Raw genomic sequence first — 22,774 nt, forward strand, 5'->3', positions numbered from 1 at the left:
TGTGTATACCCATTTCATTGACATACGTACAATAGATACAAATTCATGCATATTTTGCACTATAACTACAAGAAGATAAAAATAATATATAAGCAATCTTAATTTTTATATATATATTTTTTTAATTTTCGCAAAATGGCTACCTGTTTTAATAGTGGATTATTACACAACCCTCAATGCAGAGTCAACCAGGAAGATGCCGGAAACAATGTGTGTAATTGTGATATGTATGTTAACTATGTGAACAAAAAATATTTTGAAATCGAACAATATTATGGAAATATGAATTTTAATATAGATTATTTGAATCCGGTTTTAAATCACCCCACTAGGATTGAACATGGGAAAATAAAAATTTTAATTTTAGATGCCCCTACTAATGATTTATTACCATTATATATAAAAGAAATGAGAAATTATAATGTAACAGATTTAGTGCGAACTTGTGAAAGAACATATGATGATGAGGAAATAAAAAAAGCCGGTATAAATGTGCATGAATTAATATTTCCGGATGGAGACGCCCCGACTGCTGATATAGTTAATAGTTGGCTTGATATAGTAAATACTGTAATTAAAAACAATTGTTCAGTTGCAGTGCATTGTGTTGCAGGATTAGGTAGAGCTCCTGTATTAGCTTCTGTTGTTCTTATTGAATTTGGTATGGATCCTATTGATGCTATTGTTTTTATACGTGATAGAAGAAAGGGTGCAATTAATAAAAGACAATTGCAATTTTTAAAAACGTATAAAAAAAAAAAAAAAAAAAAAAATTGTTTGAGAAAATGCCATTTCATGTGAGTTTTTTTTTTTTTCTCGTAATAAATTTATTAAAATTATAGCGTTTCGTAATTACATATATGTGGGAGCGTGTTACTGCATGCCATGTGTTTAATTATTATATAATTAAATACATTTATGTAATTTTTGTAAACTAACAATTATATATGTATATTTATATTCACACATATATTATAAATACCATAAGTGTGAGTGTACATGTATATAATATATTGCAACTAATTTAAAATTTAATTCATACAAAAAAAAAATTACAATATAAAAATGCAAACAAATTATGAATAAATGAGTTATAAAAATGGGGATATATTATCTATTCAAACTCTTCAAAGAGAAGAAAATTTATCGCCAAAAAAATAATTAAAAAGAAAACTTTTATGTTTTTTTTTTTCGAAAATATTAATCTTGCATAAAGTCATTTACTATTTTTGGAAAATATTTATATGCATAAGAAATAATAATATCCATATAATTAATGTCTCCAATATCCATTAAAAATCGATAGACAGTATTTTCTTCATTAAATTCACTTATAAATGATTCCCCTAATCTAATTATATTTGTGCAAATATAAGACTGGAAAAAAGATTCTTCTAATATATTTGATATTGTTTTTGATATTTTATTAAGAAATGTAATAATAATATTAATTAATTTTTGTTTATATTTCGAATGAAAAAACAATTCAAATGTTTGTATAGACGAAATAGAAAGATATGAAATAAAATCTCCAAACATTTTTTTTAATGCTATGTTTTTTGATAAAGCTAGATTAATATTTTTAATTAAATTTTCAATAAATCTTGAATTTCCTGTATAATTTATATGTATAATTGTAATTAAATCTGATAGAATATGTTCTATTTTCTCTTCACTTATAATATTTAATATATTTTTTGATAGAACCGATAAATTCTGAATATTAAATAAGCACATATCGAATATACTATGTTTAATTGAGTCTATATTTGTTAAGGAAACATTAAGTTCTGAATCACGTACAACTAAAAATATCATATCTAAAGTTTGAATAACATACATTTTAACATAATAAATTATATATTTATATACCAGACTTTTTTTTTGGTCATAAAGATATATACTATTTTTTACGAACAAATCAAATCCGTAAGTAAATGTATAAGAAATAGCTTTATCCACTAAACCTGAGTATATATTATGAACTTTTCGATATAAATAATTTACCAATACGAAACATTTGAGACTTTTACCTCTACTATTGGTATTACTTTCTTTTACACTACTATTTAGGCTTGCTTTGCTTACGATTTTTTTTTTTTTTTTTCTTGGATCTTCAGAAAAGCTGTATTGCTGTTCGTTCGGATTTTTTATATACCTAAAATTTACACTGCTAGTAGTTGCAGTGTCTATGTTTGAAGATGGGTTAATAGTGGAAGGGTTGGGTAAATTAGGACTAATATCAGAAGTAATATCTGAAATAACATTAGAAATATTAATAGCATTTTTTTTCCCTATATACAATTTTTCATTTAAACATGTATCATTCTTAATATTAGAATTGGTATCATATGGTCTTGCAGATGCTAATAATACAAAATCTAAAAGTCGTTTAATAATATTAATAATATTTTCTTTATATTTTTTATTTTTAATTACTTGTTTATTATAATAAATATCTCTTTGAGTAATAATATATATTATATTATTTTGCTGGTTAAATGAAAAAAATAACTTTTTAATATTTTTAACAAAATTATCATATAAAGAAGAATGCTTACTAAGACCAAAATTAGATGGATAATTATTTAAAATTAAAATATAATTTTCAACAAATATTTTAATAACATTTGTAATTTCTTTTATGTTATTTTTAGTGTATATATTTATATTGTCTTTTTTGCTGATACTAGTATTTATAATATCTATTAATTGTTCATTTTGGGCTTTATTAAATTCAAATAAAATCTGTCTATTTTTATTATTATATATATGTTGTAAAGCCGATTTATAAGTAAACTTTGCAATTTGTTCATATATTTTATTTAGTAAAACTCTTTTTTCTGGTTCTAAATTAAAATGAATGTAATTTTGAGTTCTATATGAATATATATATTCATTTTTATCAATTGTTCTGTTTATACTATATTCTAAATTTATATATGGTCTCCTTATTCTTATAATATCAGAAAATCCATAATAAAATGCAAACAATAATAAATGATGAACATTATAATTATTGAAACTAAATGGTGGAGTTGTTTTAATAAAATGGTGACAAAAATCTTTTTTTTTTAATTCATTTTCTAAAGAATTTTTAAATGTTTCCAAATAATTATCATTTTGTAAAAAACTTTTAAAATTTATTAAATTTTTTCCTTTTATAAATATATCCACTAATTTATGTTCTACTATTAATTTTTTAATGTCGTCTATTTGATCTTTCCCCATCCAAACAAAATCCTCTATTTTAGGTTTTTCTCGTTTTTTTTTATCCCCATCTTTTTTATCATCCTCTTTCCCTTGATCACTTCCTTCGGGGAATAAATAATTATACGCAGCTGTATATGGACTCGAAAAAAAACTTTTTCCTCTACTAGTTTGTTTCTGTATTTTTTCTTTTGATTCACTTTGATCACGGAAATCAATATTTTGCTCTGATTGTGCATTTCTTAAATGATCGTATTTAGGAATTTTTTTTTGATTTCCTATATTTTTATTTTTTTGTATGTCATCAAGATTTATATCTAACAAGTTGTAAATCATATCCACATTTTCAGAAGCTTGCAAAATATATTTTTGCACTTCTGGATAATGTCCTAATAAAGAAAGAACAAAAAAAAAATATAATTTTGTATTTTCTTCACCTTCATTAAGTATTTTATTAGGGTTTTCTGATAGTCCATATCCATATGCATCTTCGGTAAATGGCTTATGGTTGTGCATAAGTATATCCACTGATTCACTAGGAAAATGGACATTTCTTAAAAAATCATGCTCATTATATATTAATTCAATTTCTAAATATAAGGTACTCGTTTTTTCAAAAATTCGCTTTGCAAAATTAGAAGATTTATTTTTTTTATATAATAATTTAGTATAGTTATTTCCTACTGGATTTAATCTCTGTTGTATACGTAATGGATTAAATGATCGTGCTTCATACATTAATTTGTATAACATAACAGTATATATATTTTTATATAATACATATACATTATATGCATTTCCATTATGTATACCGTCTTTTTTTATTATATAATATTTATCAATAAGATTTTGTAAAACATTAACTGTTTTATTTAAAATATCGATTTGGCATTTTGCTTCTTTTTTTTTCTCATATTTTTTTAGCTCGTCTTTGTCTGCAAATCCAAAGCATTTTATTTCATTATAATTATAACCTGCATTATTATTATTTTTTTTTGAAGAAAATGCATTAAATAACATATCTCCCCAATCAGTGTTAATATTACCAAATTGTTTATCATCGTTTTTTAGTTCATTTTGAATAGTATTTATACAAAAATTTTTATGATAATTATCTAATTCGCTTAAATTTTTTCCATTAAAAACAGATTTTTCACATTCATAAGAAAACATTGCAATGTTTTGAATAGGACGTTTTCCTATAAAGTCATCTAAGGGCTTACCGAAAAAAGAAATATTACTTCCAAAAAAACCAACATTTTTTTCACATTCAATTAATTGATTTTTTTTTTCGTTCTCAGTTAATTTTATTGAACTATCAATTTTAGAAGTATTTTTCAAATCAATTATTTCTTTGTTTTTTAACTCATATAAAATAGGACATAAAAATTTTATATTTTCTAATTGATCTAAGTAAAAGCTAGAAGAATGGATATTCGAATTACTTGTATAATTATGTTTATAAAAATATTTGTTTATATCTGAAACTTCAACAGTTAAATCATTTAGAAATTGTTGTAAAATATTATTTTTTTCTAAGGATGTTTTTAAAATTTTATAAAATTCTAACTCCATTAAACATTCCAACTTTTTTTTTATTATATAATGTTTATTTTCAATATAGACATATTTTTTATTGAATAAATAATTTTGGTTATATTCAATGTTTTTATATGTTTTATATTTATCCCTTAAATATTCATTACTAATATTATTCATTTTTTTAAATGTATTTAAATTATTGCTTTTAATTATTATTATAGATAATAATATAAGCCTATATTTTACCATTGCTGTCTGTTTGTCCATTCTTCTTTTTATAAAAAAAACTTCTTCTTCACTTAATGTGTATATTTTATTAAAATATTTTTCATAGTTTGAAAAATAGTTTTCTTCCCGAGGATTTCTTTTAGTTTTTTGTACTTTGGGTTTTTTATGTCGTTTATATTTTACGTACATTCCCGACTTCATTTTGTGTACACCAGAATTCTCGGTTTCGCTGTCGATATCACTTTCATTGCCACTATCATTTCCACTTTCTTCGTTGCCACTATCACTTTTGTTTTCACTTTCTTCGTTGCCACTATCACTTTTGTTTTCACTTTCTTCGTTGCCACTGTCACTTTTGTTTTCACTTTTTTCGCTGTCACTATCACTCTCGTTTTCACTTTCTTCGCTGTTACTATCGCTCTCGTTTTCACTTTCTTCGCTGTTACTATCGCTCTCGTTTTCACTTTCTTCGCTATCATCTTTACTTTGAATGCTTTCATTATCATCATCTTCATTTATTCCCCCTGGGTCGTTGAGATTGTGAAATTTCTGACCATAATTACTTTCGGCTTTAACTTCTGTATTTTCAATGAATTTCATCACGTTTTCAATATTTTCATTTGTATTACAAGTGTCATGACTATAATCCCCTTTTAATATGAGGGGGTTAATTGCATTGACTACTAATAGCGTGCATGTGCTTCTTTCGTATTTGTTTTTATACCATGAAAATTTTAGTATCTCTAAAACTTGAGGGTTCGTTTCAATTTTGTCTTTTCCCGTGTTATGCTTGTTTGGTTGTTCTTTTATATTTCCTTGATATATTTGATTATCTTTTGAATATAATTTTTTAATTATATTTTTTCCATCAAAATTGTTAATATCCGATTTAAAATCTGTATTTATTTTTTCATAAGACACATTTTTAATATTTTTATTAAGAATAAATATATTTTTAATAATATAATTTAATTTTGAGTATTTCTTTAATTTTTTTGTTATGGCACTTCTTATGTTATTTTTATTAATAAAACTATTTAATTCATGAAAAGACTCTTTATTATTATAACTATTAATATATACTTGATATGAAATTTTAATATTATAATTTCCAACCTCTAAAATAAGTTTAATATTTTCATTATCCCCATCCATTGTATCAATAGTTAAATTAAATATGTTTGATGACCATTTATTAGAATGAAAATATTCAAATTCTAACAATTGGTTAATAATTTTTTTATCATTGAAATGTTTTAAGGCATTGTTAATTTTTTCTATATTATCATATTCGTTGTTTAAACCTATGTCTTTTTCATTTTTTTTTAATTTTTTTTTCTCTGGTTTTCTACCCATATATTTTAAAGGTTTTTTGACAATTTTAAAAGTATTACTTAGTATTTTTTTTTCACTTTTATTGTTAACATTTTCTCTCCATCTTTTAATTTTATTAACAATTATTCTCTTAGGTTTAGTTCCACGAGGATGCAAACTTCTTCGTGATATATTTTTATCCTCTTCATAATCACTTTCTCTTTTAGGATAATTATATTCCTGATTATTTATTTTTGAAATATAGCCTTTCTTTTTTTTACCTCTTTTTTGTTTATCCATTTTTGAATGCATATTTTCTTGTACAAGGGCACCGATTTTATGTTTTGGGGGAGTGTTGTTTTTATCAATCAAGTTAAATGGATATTTATAATTTTCATTTCTATTTATATTATCATTTTCATTAGTTTCTGCATGTTCATGTATTTTACTTTTGTTTTTTAGTTTATTTATATTTGTAAAAGAATCATTAAAATATTTGGATATATTATTATTTTTGTAAAATGGTATAATTTCTGCATCATAACATATATGGATATTTTTATCATTTTCGGTTCTATGTTTAATAAGTAAAAAACATAATTGATTATGTCTTCTAAATATATTATAACTTACTATTGAATTTTTATATTTTCTTTTAGTTAAAAAATATATATATTTATTTTTTTTTACATTTCCATGCATATTAATTTTAAAATTTACTTTACATATGACTTCATTAAGTTTTATAAACAATTGGAGATAATGAGTATATCCATATACACTATGTGCAATGTTATTTAATTTTTTTATTATAACTCTATGTATTCCTTTTACCCAATCATAGGTATGCAAAGAACTACACATTTTTGTCTTATGTTTTGATAAATCATAATTATTATAAATATCAAAGGCATATATAAACATTTTTTCTAAGCAGCTCAATGTTCTATATGTATCTGTTTGGATAATGTTATATATTTCTATTTCTTTTGCATTTTGATTTCTATCGGAAGACAGTGAAGATTCCAATTTTGGTAGTTTGACAGATTTATCTTGTTTATCCTTTCTAGAAGTCGTTATAGTAGAAAGTAAACCACTTTGGGAATCAGTCGATTTTATATCTTTATTTTGATTGGGAATATCCTTAATATGTCTTTTAAAAAAATTATTTTTTTTAGAATTAGCAATTTCATTTGCTTTTTTATACATAATATCAATAAGAGCAGTTTTCGATACTTCTATTTGTTTAAATTTCGAAAAAAGCTCTTTATGCTTATTAATTGCCTTTGTTTTGAATTTTTGAATAAAAGGCTCATATTTTACAAGAGTAATAATGTTTGTATAAATAAGTAGAAGATTTTCTTCATCATGAAATGGAACAAATTCAAGTAAATTGACATTTTCTTTTTCAGTATGAAAATTTTTTTCAATAGTATTAATGTTAATTGGCAATAAATCATTTAGAATTTTGGTAACATAATATTTTATATATGTTATGAATTTCGCCTCAATATTATCATATAGGTGTTGAAAAAAATTTATATAAATTCCAAAGTTAAGTAAAAAAATTCTTTTAAACTTTAAAATAATGTCTTTTACTTTTATATCATGTTTATTTATAAATTTTAAAAGATTTGAATTATCGAAGATTAAGTTTAATAATATTTTAATATAGCATTCTTCTATTGAATTATGTAATAAAAAAAATAAATTTGAAAACATGCGTCTATAATCTATATTCTCAATTATATCTTGTATATAACAATTTTCAACAATATAATACATATTTATAAAAATTGCAGTATACATAGTAATAATTCCATCAATACCTATATTTAATTTGAATAGAATCTGTCTTATAATATCAAATCCACCTCTTAATATTCCTTCAGAAGAAATTGTATTAATTATATATTTTTTAACAGTGTCTAATTCGAAAATATTATATATAATATAAGATATCATATTTATTAATTTTATTTTAAATTTAGGCTTTGAATAAACAAAACGGAGTGTTTTAAATATTATAGACGAGGAATAATAATTTGCATATTTCACAGGAATTGGTGGTTTAATTAATACATTACTAACCTTAACATATTTTATATTTTGTTTCCATAAATTATAAACAAATATGGATTCTACATATTCTCTTGATATTAACGAATCACCAGCTATATATATACCTCTATCTATTAATTCATTAAATATCATATTACTAATTCTGTAACTTTTATATTTATTAAAAGTTTTTTCATCTATTGATTCAATAAGTCTATGAAATGTTATTATTGCAATGAATAAATTATATATATCTTCTTCGGTTAATATTTTCATATATTTTAACAAATTATTATTATTTTTTAATTTATATTTTATATCTTCAAAATTGCTATTACTTCCATTAATACAAATCTCAATATTTATAAATTCCCATAAATAGGAAATGGCATAATGTTTATTGTTTATCACTTTTAAACTAAAAGAATTGATGTTTCCATCGATTGTATTGCTCATTGAATCATAATTTGTTCCCTTTCTGATAATTTTCGACTTGTAAATAGTATCTTTATATTCAGAAAAGACTAATTTAGGGTTTTTCATCAGTTTCACAGTTTTTGGATCTATGTATAATCCCTTCGCTTTCAACCTTTTTAGATATTCTGAGGTGCATTTTTTAGCTCCATCTTTCCAAAAAATATTTTGATTCAAAATTTTAAAATATATTAGCTCATTATTTTTAAATTGTTCTAATTGTAACTTAGATGCAATAGAATACCATTCTTCGTAATCCAATTCTTCATTCGATAATTTTTGTAAACTTTCGGAATAATTCAAAATTTTTATGAATTTTCTTTCCAATTCAGAAAAATACTTTTTTGTTAATTCTGTTGCTCCTAATTCATTGTAATCATATTTTAAGCAACATTCTCGTAATATTTTTTTTTTATTTAATGAGGGTTTTTCATTATTTTCTTTTTCTGTCTTATGTATAACATTATTAATTATATTGTCTATGTAGATTTCTACATATTTCATAATATTATATACAATTTTTATATGTTCACAAATAATTAAATCTTCAAAATTTTTGAGCATATAAATTTTTCTTTGTTTAGTATTTTGTTCATGCTTATTATTCGGATCAATAATAACAAAATCTGGATTCATTTTTAAATCCGTTTTAATATTATTCAAAATAAAATCAAGTAATTTTAAATATACTCCGGTTTTATAATAATAATTATTATAATATTCTAATAATATATCATAATATTTTTGTTTTTGACTTTTGGTGAAAATGTCAAACTTTTCTTTTTCTAAAAATGTTATTATATTATTAATAGAACTTTCTATTAAACTACTGGGTGTGTTTAATATATCTTGAAAATATATAAAGTCAGAATATATTTGCATATTTGAACTTAGAACTTCTAGAAGTATATCCATCAATCTTAAAAATCGTATTAAATTTTTATAAAACATAAAATATTTAAAATTTAATATATCTTCTCTTATAGATATTAGGAAGTTATATAGCCCAATTTTATTAGAAACTAGTGCATTTAATTTATATTCGATAATATCAAAGTAAGTATTGTAGTAATGATTTGCCTTTTGTGTGTTTATTATAGATTCATCACTTATTAATTTGCACTCTTGTATTGTTCTGTACAACGGTTCCATATTACTATTAATTATATCAGTGGAGTCATTATTATTAGTATTAATATTTGAAACACTTCTAATATGTCTTTCATTTTCTACAAATATTGTAGTAGTCATATATATTATATTTGTGTATATAAAATAGGTAGGAAGTATTAAAGACATTTTGCCATTGTGTACTAGTATTTGTATGCTAAATTCTGTAGGAGTATTATCTTGATATTTATATAAAGTAATTGTATCATTTGGTTCTATATATAATATAACTAATGAACTTTTAAAATGATTTGATAAAAATGGCATCAACCATATCATATTTTTTTGGAATCCAGTTTTTTTGAGGTATATATTTATAATATTTTTAGCATATTTTTCATTTTTTGAAAAACAAGCATTATCATGAAAACAATTAAAAACAGAATAGAAAAAATCACATACATTTTTTATTACATAATTTAAATAATGTTCATTATTAGATAATGAATAATTTGTATCATCAGAATTATCATGAGTAAAAAAATTATGACCTTTGTGAATGTGATTATGTAGACACTCAATGTTTATATTTTCTTCTAATAAGATAAATTTAGCTAATTCTTCTTTTTTTTCTTTACTTAATTTTATTTTTCCATTTTCAATTATATATTTACTATTATTATAAAATATGATTTTATAAATATTTACAATCACATTTACAAATACATTTACAGTTTCTATTAATTCAGTAACATAAAATATATTATACAATTTGTTTAATATAATATTAACAGGTTTATATAGACCTAATTTTAATTCACTAAATTTGTTAATATATGAATAACCTAAACCTACTAAAGATAAAAAATAATAATCTTGTTTATAATGGTCTAATGATATCGAAAATTTGTATTTGTCTATTTCTTCTAAAATTTTATCTCGAAGTTTAGAATTAATTCTATATTCTTTGACACGATTTAAAAAAATTTTATCCGTACCACTATTATAATTTTCTTTTTTGTAATCATTTTCATTTTTTAAAATTGAATTTGGTTTAATTTCTTCAAAGTTTAAGTTTATATTTCTGGCCCTTTTTTTGTCGTATAATTTAGGTATATATTTGAAGTATTTTTTTGTTAATGTTTTTTTACTAATTTTCATATTCAATGTTTTTATCATATATCTTAGAGAAGATATAAATAATAATTGATTAAAATTATTATGATCATTATAATTTATATTATTATTTAATATTATCCATCCTTTGAACCAGTTTAATAATTTATTATCATATAAAAATAAGTCGTCTAATAAATTATATATATTATGATATGGGCCAAAAGAAAATAAAGAAAATATTTCTAAATGTAATATATTCAAATAATTATTTCGAATCCTATTATTTCTATTATTTAATATATTTAAATCAATCAAATTTTCTAATATATTAGTTTTTAGAGATCCAACATCTTTATGTTTTATTAAATCTTCAATCATTTTATGAATACTATTAATATCTGTTTGATCGTTTATGTTATTTACTATAACTAAATGTATATCTTCGATAGCTGACATTTGTGTTTCTGAGTATGTTTTTTCTAAAGACTCAAGATAATCCTTTATATTCATTACCTTTTCGTGGTGCATCAGAAAGTAAGCTAAATAAAAAAACGTGATATACATGTGGATAATATAAGAAATGTGATGGTGAGATATTTATTTTATTAGGTATGCAAACAATGTATTCCCATTTTTTGTGTCTTACCCTCGTTCTGCAAACTATATACACCATTTTGGAAAATAGGATTTTGTTCGTATACTCTGAATGTATTCCCCTTCTTAAGTATTACAATTTGTTTATGCCTATTTTCTCTTCTTTTTTGAGATTTAAAAGAATGCATATCATACCCATTTTGTGAATTTTCTGAGTATAATGTTATGTTTTCTTTATAATGATAACTTAATATTTCAGTAAAATGCATTAGAGCATTTTTTGAATAATAAAAAAGGGATATTTTTTGTTTAATATTTAATATATTATTTATTTTAAATAACAATTTACTGCTAATATCCTGCATTTCTATATCCATAGTCGAAAATACCAAATTCATTTTTTTTTGCGCATTAAAAATATTATGTAATTCATAAACTAATATATTTAACATAATATCAGTTAGCTTTCCTAAATGAGAATAACTAGAATTTTTATTAACACACTTTTTTATATCTTGTGGATCCAAATTAATTCTTAATTTAATATTTGGCAGATATATTTTCATATTTTTTAAATTGTATTTATATAACCATTGTTCCTTTATGCAACTATATAGATCATTTTTTTTGTCTTTCTTTATTTTTTCATCCTCTTCTCTAGAACGCTCTATATTTACATCAGATTCGTTATAGTTTAGCATGGAATTTATTAATTTGTCTATTTTGTTACTTTCTATATAGTACCTAATTAATTTTCGGAAATTTGCAAAATAAAGTTTAAAATGCGTTTCTATAGGGACTTCAAAGGGGGGTTTAAAAAGGGGAGAATAAAAGTTAAGCATGTATATATAGGAAAGATGTAGTATATATGCAAAATGCATGTATATACGATATTATTTCGTAAAACAGTGTTTACACATATATCTTACCATTGTGACCCCATAGTCTACTTTTCTGAACAAATGTGTTATAGACAGAAGATTGTTTGACAATATCAAAGATTATATCAAATAGATTATCATTATATTCTTTAGGAATGTTAAATACATGATATAATAAAGATATACTTTTAGTAGTTTTAATTAATTTTAACAAAATTTGTTTAGGTTCTTTTTTTTTGTTTTCTATTGAATATTTATTGTGAAAAGTCTTATTATTAGAATAATTATATTCAATTAAATCTAAAAAAAATATTTGTTCAAAATCTTTTATTTTACCATAAGAAATTTCAATTGGATAATAATAATTATTTGGTTCGTAAAACATAATAAATGATTTTTTTTGTTTTAAATTATTAATAAATTTTAAAGATAATTCTTCAATATTATTATCAAAAAAATATTTATAATAAATAAATGTAAGTTTCATTTTTTTTAATAAGATATTTATTATAGCATTTCTTATATTATTGTCTATTATATCATAAAAGTAATTTTCACATTTATTGAATATTTTCTCAACTATTATTATTATTTCATCTATATGAATTTTTATTATATTGTCTTTATCTACTAATCTTTCCAGTTCATCCGTTTTTATAATTTTATTTAATACCTTGTTAAAAAATACAACTATATTTATTATATCCATTAAATCGAGGATCAATATTTCATTCTGAAACGCAGGATATTCATTATTACCAACATGTGATGAAAGTTCCTCTATCTTTATTCTATACAAAATTAGGGAAATTGTGTTTATGGTCTTTATAAATTTTTGGTTGCCTGAGGAGAGAAATGTGTGTAAAAAAAAATTAAGTTCATATCATAGTAGTTAATTTTGTTGAAAATGACTCCAATAAAATGTGGTATAAATATATACTTGGAAAATGTGATAATTATATTACAGATAAAACAGTACATGTACATCTATGTAAATAAAATTTTTTTTTTATAATTTTTATATACCTGGGTATTTTCTACTTAAATTAACAATGGAAGTGGCTATTTTTTGGCTATATATTTTGTATTTAAAAATAATTTCCTCTAACGAAAATAAATAATCCTTTGTTTCATTGTTAGGAGTAGTTCCACTTAGTATATACACCTTTATCAAATTGTAAACAAAGGAAAAATTATATCTTATTTGGTTTTCGCTAGACAGTTTTTTTATCTCTTGTGTCATTCCTTTTAGATGCTGAATCAGGGTATCCATAACTTTTGCCGTGAAAAAAGATAAAATAATGAATAATAAAATAAAATGATAAAATAGTAATAGAATGAAGCGAATATAGTATCACAATGAAGTCGTGAGAAAATTAAACATTTACAAAATATTAAATTTCTAACCCACAATAAATATAAATCTAATAATTCTACACCTTATTCAACTTTTATTTTTATTTTTAAAATTTATTTATTACGTATTTTTGGATTATGATAAAAATTGCTGAAAATATTATAAGAGTCTTTGTTTAAAATAAAAGCAGTGCTTTTAAAACTAATGCTATTGTTATAAAAATTATGAATAATCGAATTTATTTTTTTGGTAAAGAGCGGAAAAACATTTTTTGTTTCTATACATGCTTTGACCTCATTCAATTTATATAATTTTCCACATATGATAACAGTAATTAAAGATGATATATCATTAATAGTATCTCCAATATGTTTTCTATATATTACAAGAGATGGATATCTTTCAATTATATTACTGTCTTTTTTGTTATATGTGAATTCTTCATATTTTATAGGGTCTAGTATTGCATATAAAATTTTTTTCGATACAGATATTTTTCTATCATTGCTTAATTCAAATTTGATTTTTATCATACTTTCAGAATTGTATTTATCTGCAAGAAAAAAGAAGAAAAATTATCAATGAGATTCATGCATCAATGAAGTATATATATGTGTGCATTTCTTTCATAATATACAGTGCTGTAGATGTATTGAAAACCCATTTTATATATGTGAAAGGATTACCTATATTCTTAACAGTATAAAAATTCAGAGTGAATCCAGCATTGATCTTATACTTAATCCCTTGGCTTGAGTCCAAAATTTTTGTAGCAACCATATTTTTAAATATATAATAATATCCATCATACCCACGTGATATTTGTATAGGGTCTATATTTCTAAGTTGTTTATTTTGAATGGTATAAGACTTATTTTGATTTATATAATGGATATTTTTCTTTAATCCTACAAATAATATATACATAATAAAAACATCTGTAAACCCGAAATAATTTAGAAGACTTAGATGATGATTATCCTCATTAGTTACCATAAGTGTATAATACATATTTGATAGAATATTTAATTCATTTTGTGAAAATATATCTAATATTTTTCTTAAATAATTTGTATAATGCAACCATACTATTGTAAATACAGAATATAATTTTGTCTCTATTTTATTTATAACATTTTGATTAGTATTTAAACTAAAAAATGATAAAACCTTTTTTTTATTTTTAAATATATTTTTTGATTGATAAAAATATTCATTTAAATCATTCATATTAACTTTTAAAATATTTTTTAAATTTCCTATTTCATATGCAGACATAATTCTAATAATAGAATCTTTCATTTGATCTGAATCAAAAAAGGTAGATTCAAATATTTTTTTTAAATTCTTTTCGTTTAAAAATAATAAATTCTTATATAATATACCATACTTTGTTCTTAATAAATCATATTTTAATTCTTCAATACTTCTTAATTTTTCTATGTTTAAAATTTTTTTCTTTTTTTTACATATATCTTTTAGAAACACTGCACTGTTTAACATTTCCCTCACATTTTTTTCAAAATATGTATCATCACTAGTGCTATTAGTAGTAGAATTAGAATTTAAGGTGGTATTTTTTGTGTCTATACTATCCATACTGGGATTATTGCTATTATTCCCCTTAATATTTTGAAAGGGGCTTATCGGAAATTCATATAGCCCTTTTAATTTATTTTCCACATCGCTATCGGTATCTACTACTATATCGGAGTCATTAAACTGCATACTTTGTTCAGTTTCCATATTTTGGTCTTTATTTTTATCTACATTTTGTTTTTTTTCGTTTTTTTTTTCAGTTTCTGGAATTTTTTTTATATGTGATTTTTCACTAAAATTCATTTCTGTTGGAGACGTGTAATGGTCAATTACATTTTCGGAATAATCTGATGGTGCATCAACCTTAAGCCCACATTGATTGATTGAACAAGATTTTTCATAATTTCTTTTTATTATATTTGAAAAGTAATTTGGTATTTCATTTTGATTCAAGTCCATATGTTTATAGGCACTCTCATTATTTAAGAAAGATAATTCAGAAGGAAATGATGAATTATCATTATAGTCACTAGATGCTTGTTCTTTTGTTTTTTGTGTAGTGTTTTTTACTTCTAAATTAGTGTAATCGTTTATATTTTGGGGATTATTTGATATGTATTTGGATTTACCTTTGGGGGTTCGTTTGGTTATTATTACTATAGGCTCAATATATTCACCATTATTTCGATTAACATTTCCATTACTATTTCGATTAGAATTTCCATTACTATTTCCATTACTATTTCGATTAACATTTCCATTACTATTTTCATTAATGTTTCCATTAATATTTCGATTAACATTTCCATTACTATTTTCATTAATATTTCGATTAACATTTCCATTACTATTTTCATTAATATTTCGATTAACATTTCCATTACTATTTCCATCTGTTTCAATCTGTTTACTAAAAGTATCAGTTTTATTTTCTTCAGTTTTCGATAGAGATTGATATAACATTTTTAATTCCTCACTATTGTTTAGATAACTATTTGAAGCGTATTCTATGGGTTTATCATACAACACATCTTTATATTCATCTTTTTTTTCTTTTAAATGATGAAATTGAAAATCTATATCATTATAATATGATATATCATTTTCCAATATATGCTCCATATTCTTTTCTATTTCTGCTTCTTTTTTTTTTTCTTTTTTTTCTTCTTCTGCTTCTTCTTCTTTGTTTTTATCTTTGGAACTATCGCTTCCTCCATTATCATTCGATGAATAATTATTTAACTCGTCGTCTTCCATATATACATCTTCACAATGATCATCAATATAATTTATGATTTCTATAGAAAATAATAAACTTAAATTTTTCAAATTTCCTTTAGCTACATCTAACATTAACCTATATATATGATATTCAGTTACTAAATTAGTTCCATCATATTCTTTAATAATATCGCCAATATTTTTATAATGATTTAAACTAGGGTTGTCTTTATCACTATTTGTTTTTTTGGGATTGTTTAATATTTCCTCCTTTATAGATTTTTTTATTGTTTCATTTTCCTTTGAAGTTACAGAAGTTATCGTGATTTCTGAAGGATTGTATAGGACATTGGCTAATGAAAAGATTAATAGTGAATATATTAAAAAAGGAATTAAATATATATATATATATATATATATATAAATTAACAAATGAAACTGAGTATATAATGAAAAATATAAATAAAAAGTATTTTCGCTAGACAAAGTGTAATTAGTGTCAAATGGAAGAAATAAGGTATTGTTCATACTTATAGATGTTATTCCAAAATTTTTCAACGAATTTAAAATAGAGAATTTATTATGAACTGAAAGGTAAGTAAAATCTAAAAATAATCTATGAGGAATTAAAGTACCAGAATAATATTTATTTGATACTAATTGAATTAATCTATCTGGCAAGGTATTCATAAGTATAGATATAAGAATGCCATTTTCATTTAAAATAATAACTTTAGAATTATAAACTTTTGATATAATAAGAGATGAAAATGCATCAAAAAAATTATATATATTAAGAAAATAATTTGATTCATCATTATTTATAATTCTTCTTTCTTTCTTACATATAACATTATCTAAATATTTAAAAATTCGATTTTTAAAATCGTCTCCTAATATTTGTAAAATGTGAGAATTATATGATATAAAATATAAATATAAATTTTTTAGACAGGTCCAATATGTTCTTAAGGACATATTTATAATACTTTCATCTCCAGTAAAATAGTCCTTTAATAATATATATGGATCGCTTGATTTTAATATATTTTCGAAATTGTTTAAAATTGCAATATAATTTATAGTGATTTTAGATGCATCTATTTGTATTAAACTCAATATTATTTCGTGAGCTTCTGGTGTGTAAGCAGAATATAAATCTAGAAATGTCCTTAATTTATATGCCATGTTAATTTTATTAAAATAAAGTAATATATTTTGATCTTTTTCAGATTTTTCGTGTTGTAAAAATTCATCATATAACTTATCAACTAAGTCTCTTTTAAAATTTTCCTCATCTATTTGATTTTTTTCTGATATTAATTCATTTTTATGTAATAATAAATATTTTACTTCTTTTATTAATAGTTCATTAAGTAACATCAATGACTTATTTATTCCTAAAAAATTTTCTGTATATATTTTTTCTACAAAAGATGAACACGAGTTTGTAAACACCTCGTATATATTATCATTGTGAATACGATATTCATCAAGATGCTCAATAGCATCTAACATGTTATTTGCTTTTATTTCTTGGGTTATACTCATATTTGAGTTTAGCAGTTCATTATGCAAATTCAAAAAGCCATCGTAAGAATATTTTTGTATCGTCATACTTTCTTGTTGATCATCTGTAGTATAATCAGAATATAAAAGTAGTGATAGAAAAATAAGACATCAATTGAAATATTAGCGGGTTCAATAAATAAGAAAAATGAATGAACAAAACAGTGGCATTTCATGTAGTAGATACAAGAAAACTAAGATGTGAGAATAAGTTGAATTTAACAAATAGTAACACATATATATATTGAATTCCCTCACCTTTGGTATCTTTAAAAATATGCACTAGATTGGAAGGGTGGTTCTATAGGAAAACAAGAATTGGTGCTTTATTTATGGGTTCATAACATCATGATCTTATAGTGTAATAATGGTGTCTTTTTCTTAATTTTGTGTTAATATTAACTTATTCAATTAAACCTTTTCTCTTCGTTATTACCCTTTTTAAAAACAGACTCCTTGGAAATATATCGCTACATTGAGCACCTGATAAATAAGGCGAAGAATAAAACGAAGTAAATTAATCGATACATGTATATGATTTTATATGTATATTTTGTTATGGATTATTGCACTAGGTGAGTTGTGCAGACATATGTTTTCGTAAAATCTTAGAATATTTCCATAATTTATCAATCGAATATTATTAAGACAGCAAGTATTTATTACCATTTTTTAGAAAATAAGCGAAAAAAAATAATAGCTCACAAATGATTATTCTTTTATTATTTGAGAACATTTTTTTAAAAGTATTTTTATATTTTTGTAATTAAATAATTATATTTCTAATCATATATTTAAATTTATGTAGTAAATATGAGGAAAGAACAAAATTATAACTATATATGTAGTTAACAAAAATAATTAATGAAACAAAACAATACCACCGTTCAAAAAAAAGGGGAAAAATAATGTTTTACAAATAACTACTTAACATTGATCCTTCACATTTTTTGTGACAATACTATGACTAAGCCATGCATACATATATGTGTAAATATACATATTCATGCGCATAAGTCTAAAATGAAAAAAAGTTAATAAATATGTAATTATATAATACTAAAAAATTTTCGATAAAATCATTTTAAAAAAGTTGGTATAAAATAGTTTGTATTCCAATTAATAATGTATTGTTTTTATGTAATTTATATTATAAGGTAAAAATATATATATAAAATTACAAGTATTTCTTATGATAATAAAAACAATATCATTGCAATGATATAGTTACATAAATATTTTATATCAAACAAGACATAAGGCAGCAACAAAATAGACCTACAGAAATACCTATATAAGCATTTTAATATGTTAGCACCAATAATTTTTTATAATAATAAATTATTATTGATTAATATTTTTAACAATATTAAATATAGATCTTCATTATAATTTCAATTGAATATAATTACATGCATTTTATTATATTTTCTCTACCATGTTTTTTCTTCCTCATCTCTATACACACATCTTTACAAAAAAAGTTCAATGTTATATGCACCATTTTGCATAGGTCCAATAAACGGGCTTGTCGTTGACCTTAAAAATATTTTTTTATTTTAAATGAGAACTTTCTTTTCCTCGATCTATATTCCTTATTTCACACTCTCTTAATTTATACTCTTTTATTTATTTTATACTTTTTAAATTATTAAAAATTTTGATATATTTCCACTAATATGAGAATACGCAAAAATATTTCATGCACACATAAAAAAAATAAGGTCTCCATGAGAGTTGGGAACTCAAGATATGTATGGAATATAGAATTATAAGAGATATAAGAAATTCCTTTCTTTATTTTTCTTTCCTCCTTTTTTATAATGAAAATACGGCTTATTAATTAATTGTGTATGGTAAAAATAATAATACTTTGGTATAAAAAAAATACACATATCTTTATTTCAATTATGTATTTATATAAATTTGCTTATTATTAATTTGTTATATATTCCTTAAAAATATTGTGAATATAAGGAAGAAAAAATAAAATGGAAAATATTAAGGGACAATGTAATGATAATGCTGAAACGTCAGCATCAATTAATAAAAATCTCGATATACCCTTAATAACAAAAAAGAAATTGAATTTAAGGGTAAACAATATTATATATAAATATATCTATATGTAATTTCTTATGTACTGTATTTATACTTTGAGTCCCAAGTTTACTTTTATTAGGATTTAAAATGTAAAAATAAAGATTTAAGTAGAAAATGTGCGGAAATTAAACAAATATTCAACGAAAAGGAAAATTATTTTAGGTTAAAAAAATTATATTTACATATGCTATTTATAGATATCGAAATCATAATAATGGGTCCTATATTACTAAAATAAAATGTCTATTTGGTTTTTATGAACAATATGGTGTTGTGTTTTTTATATTCATATATGCATGCATATTATAGACAGCCATAAATATATATACAGAAAGATAAAATTGCTTAGCAATATTTTTTATTTCACCGTTGTTTATAACACTTGATTCAATGGAATGTATTACCATATACAACATTCTCTTAACAAATAATATGCCTTTAAATTTTATATAATAATATTTCATATTCTATACACATTTAAAAAAACAGTTTTAAGGAAAAAGGATACAATGCTAATAAAGAAAAATTAATAAAAGAATATAAGCAAGCAATGAAAGTAATAAAAATAAATTGTTCCAAAAAAATTATTACTCTAAAAATTTTTTTTAATGGAATTGATAAAAATACAGACATACACAACCATAATTAAAATTTAGGATAATTATGACAGGCAAATCATTTTAGAAGAAAAAATAAAAAACAAGGAAAATAAAATCAAGCTATATGATTTACAAATTAAAAAATTTAAATTGAATATTGGAGACATGCACGAACGAATTAAAAAAGCCAGATACGAAACCTTAGAAAGTAAAGAAATAAAAATAAATATAAAGAGAGTACAGCAAATTACTAATAAATTTTCAATGATTTTTTTTAATATCATTTATAAATATATGTAAAAAAAAATTTATAGGGGAAAAAAGTCTTAGCTTTCTAGACCAATTCAAAGATAATCCATCTGAGCTTGTTCAATTAGATATGTTTGACAGATTGGAGACTATATTCAGTTCTAGGAAATTCATAAAAAAGAAAAAGGAAAAATTAAATGCAAAAATAAATATAATAAAGGAAAAAATTAAAGAATTAGAGGAAAAAAACAATTTAATTTTAATGGTAAATAATTTTTTTTGATAATGAAATTTTTATTGCTGCTGGCATCAGGAGTTTATATTCGTGTGCACATTTCCATGCATATATATATATATATATATATATACATTCATTAATTTGGGGGAAATATATAAAATTAACAACCTTATGTATATTTCCTTTTACAAATTCATACATACAGAATAAGGAAACACAATATAAGAAACTCCAAGAAGAATCTGAAAGAATTATAAATAATGAAAAGGAAATAAAAGAAGAATTAAAAGAAAACATAAATGAGCATAATAAAGATGCCTTATTGTTGTACAAAATAATTTCGTGTATCGACAATTTTTTAAGTCGATTTTCTTCGTTTTTACCTGAATTACGACATTATAACATTAAAAAAGATGATGTGTATGAAATAAAAGAAAATATATTAATTTATTTTTACTAAAAATATGTATTCGTACATATGTAAATACTTTGCTTATACAAATTAATAATCATATGAAATTTATTGTCTTTTCCTATTATTTTGAAGTAATTCTGAAAAGAAAAATAAAGCCCAAGACATAATCGAAGATCCTTATTTCATAGATACTGTCGATTTTAACAACTTAGAGGATGTTAGAAAAAAAATATATATAATACACAAATAACAAAAATTAAAGAATGATAATAAAAATTTCGAGATAGTAGTGAATATATATTATTAATTATATGAGTACTTAAATGCAATAATATATATATATTTGTTCTATTTTAGGAAATACTTAAAAAACTAGATTTGATCTATAAATATATAAAAGATACAATATACATAATTAATAAAGCAAAAAAAGAAATACCACTAAAAGATGGAAATCAAATAAAAGCGGTGGAATATAATTTAAGTAAAAATATACCATATACATACTGTGTTAATATAAGCATATATATGTATTTTCAAAAATGTATATTCCTTTATAAATTAATGGATCTCTTTTCGTGTCCTTATAAATTATCATATATTTTCAGATGAAAGCATCGAATTTTTTACATACAATGGAAATGGGAAAGGAAAAAACAATTAATATTAGAATATAAATAGTTGAAAAAGTAAAAAAATATGTCAACAGCTTTTCAATATCGTTTTATTTCCCTCGTACGATAATTTTTGTGAAATAAATGTTTGCATCATTTGCTGCGCTGTATATTAATATTTTTTAGATAGTTTGTATATAAATAAATATCATTTCAATATGCAAAAGACAAAAAATAATGAGCAAACATTTTTTATTATTATTAATTATCACAATTTAAAATATTAATAATATATATATCTGTATTTATAAATACTTGTGGGTAGATACATATACCT

General features: G+C 22.1%; 3 protein-coding genes across 3 annotated transcripts; 2 read left to right on the plus strand and 1 right to left on the minus strand.

Annotated features, from left to right (window-relative positions):
* Positions 1–135: 135 nt before the first annotated feature.
* Positions 136–801, plus strand: PY17X_0936500 (protein tyrosine phosphatase, putative; the record flags this gene model as incomplete). The annotated part of the gene is made up of 1 exon (XM_720943.1): positions 136–801. The coding sequence occupies one exon, from the start codon at positions 136–138 to the stop codon at positions 799–801; it is 666 nt and encodes a 221-aa protein (XP_726036.1).
* A 399-nt stretch (positions 802–1,200) lies between these two features.
* On the minus strand, positions 1,201–18,267 carry PY17X_0936600 (conserved Plasmodium protein, unknown function; the record flags this gene model as incomplete). The annotated part of the gene is made up of 7 exons (XM_022956065.1): positions 1,201–11,597; positions 11,705–12,451; positions 12,582–13,376; positions 13,560–13,808; positions 14,015–14,443; positions 14,577–17,003; positions 17,181–18,267. 7 exons carry the CDS (start codon positions 18,265–18,267, stop codon positions 1,201–1,203), a joined length of 16,131 nt encoding a protein of 5,376 aa, XP_022812252.1.
* A 1,943-nt stretch (positions 18,268–20,210) lies between these two features.
* On the plus strand, positions 20,211–22,487 carry PY17X_0936700 (conserved Plasmodium protein, unknown function; the record flags this gene model as incomplete). The annotated part of the gene is made up of 9 exons (XM_022956066.1): positions 20,211–20,315; positions 20,402–20,484; positions 20,812–20,878; positions 20,979–21,129; positions 21,236–21,435; positions 21,614–21,828; positions 21,956–22,040; positions 22,181–22,307; positions 22,432–22,487. 9 exons carry the CDS (start codon positions 20,211–20,213, stop codon positions 22,485–22,487), a joined length of 1,089 nt encoding a protein of 362 aa, XP_022812253.1.
* Between the last annotated feature and the right edge of the window lie 287 nt (positions 22,488–22,774).

This window comes from Plasmodium yoelii (genome assembly GCF_900002385.2).
Source record: "Plasmodium yoelii strain 17X genome assembly, chromosome: 9".
Taxonomy (NCBI): Eukaryota; Apicomplexa; class Aconoidasida; order Haemosporida; family Plasmodiidae; genus Plasmodium; species Plasmodium yoelii.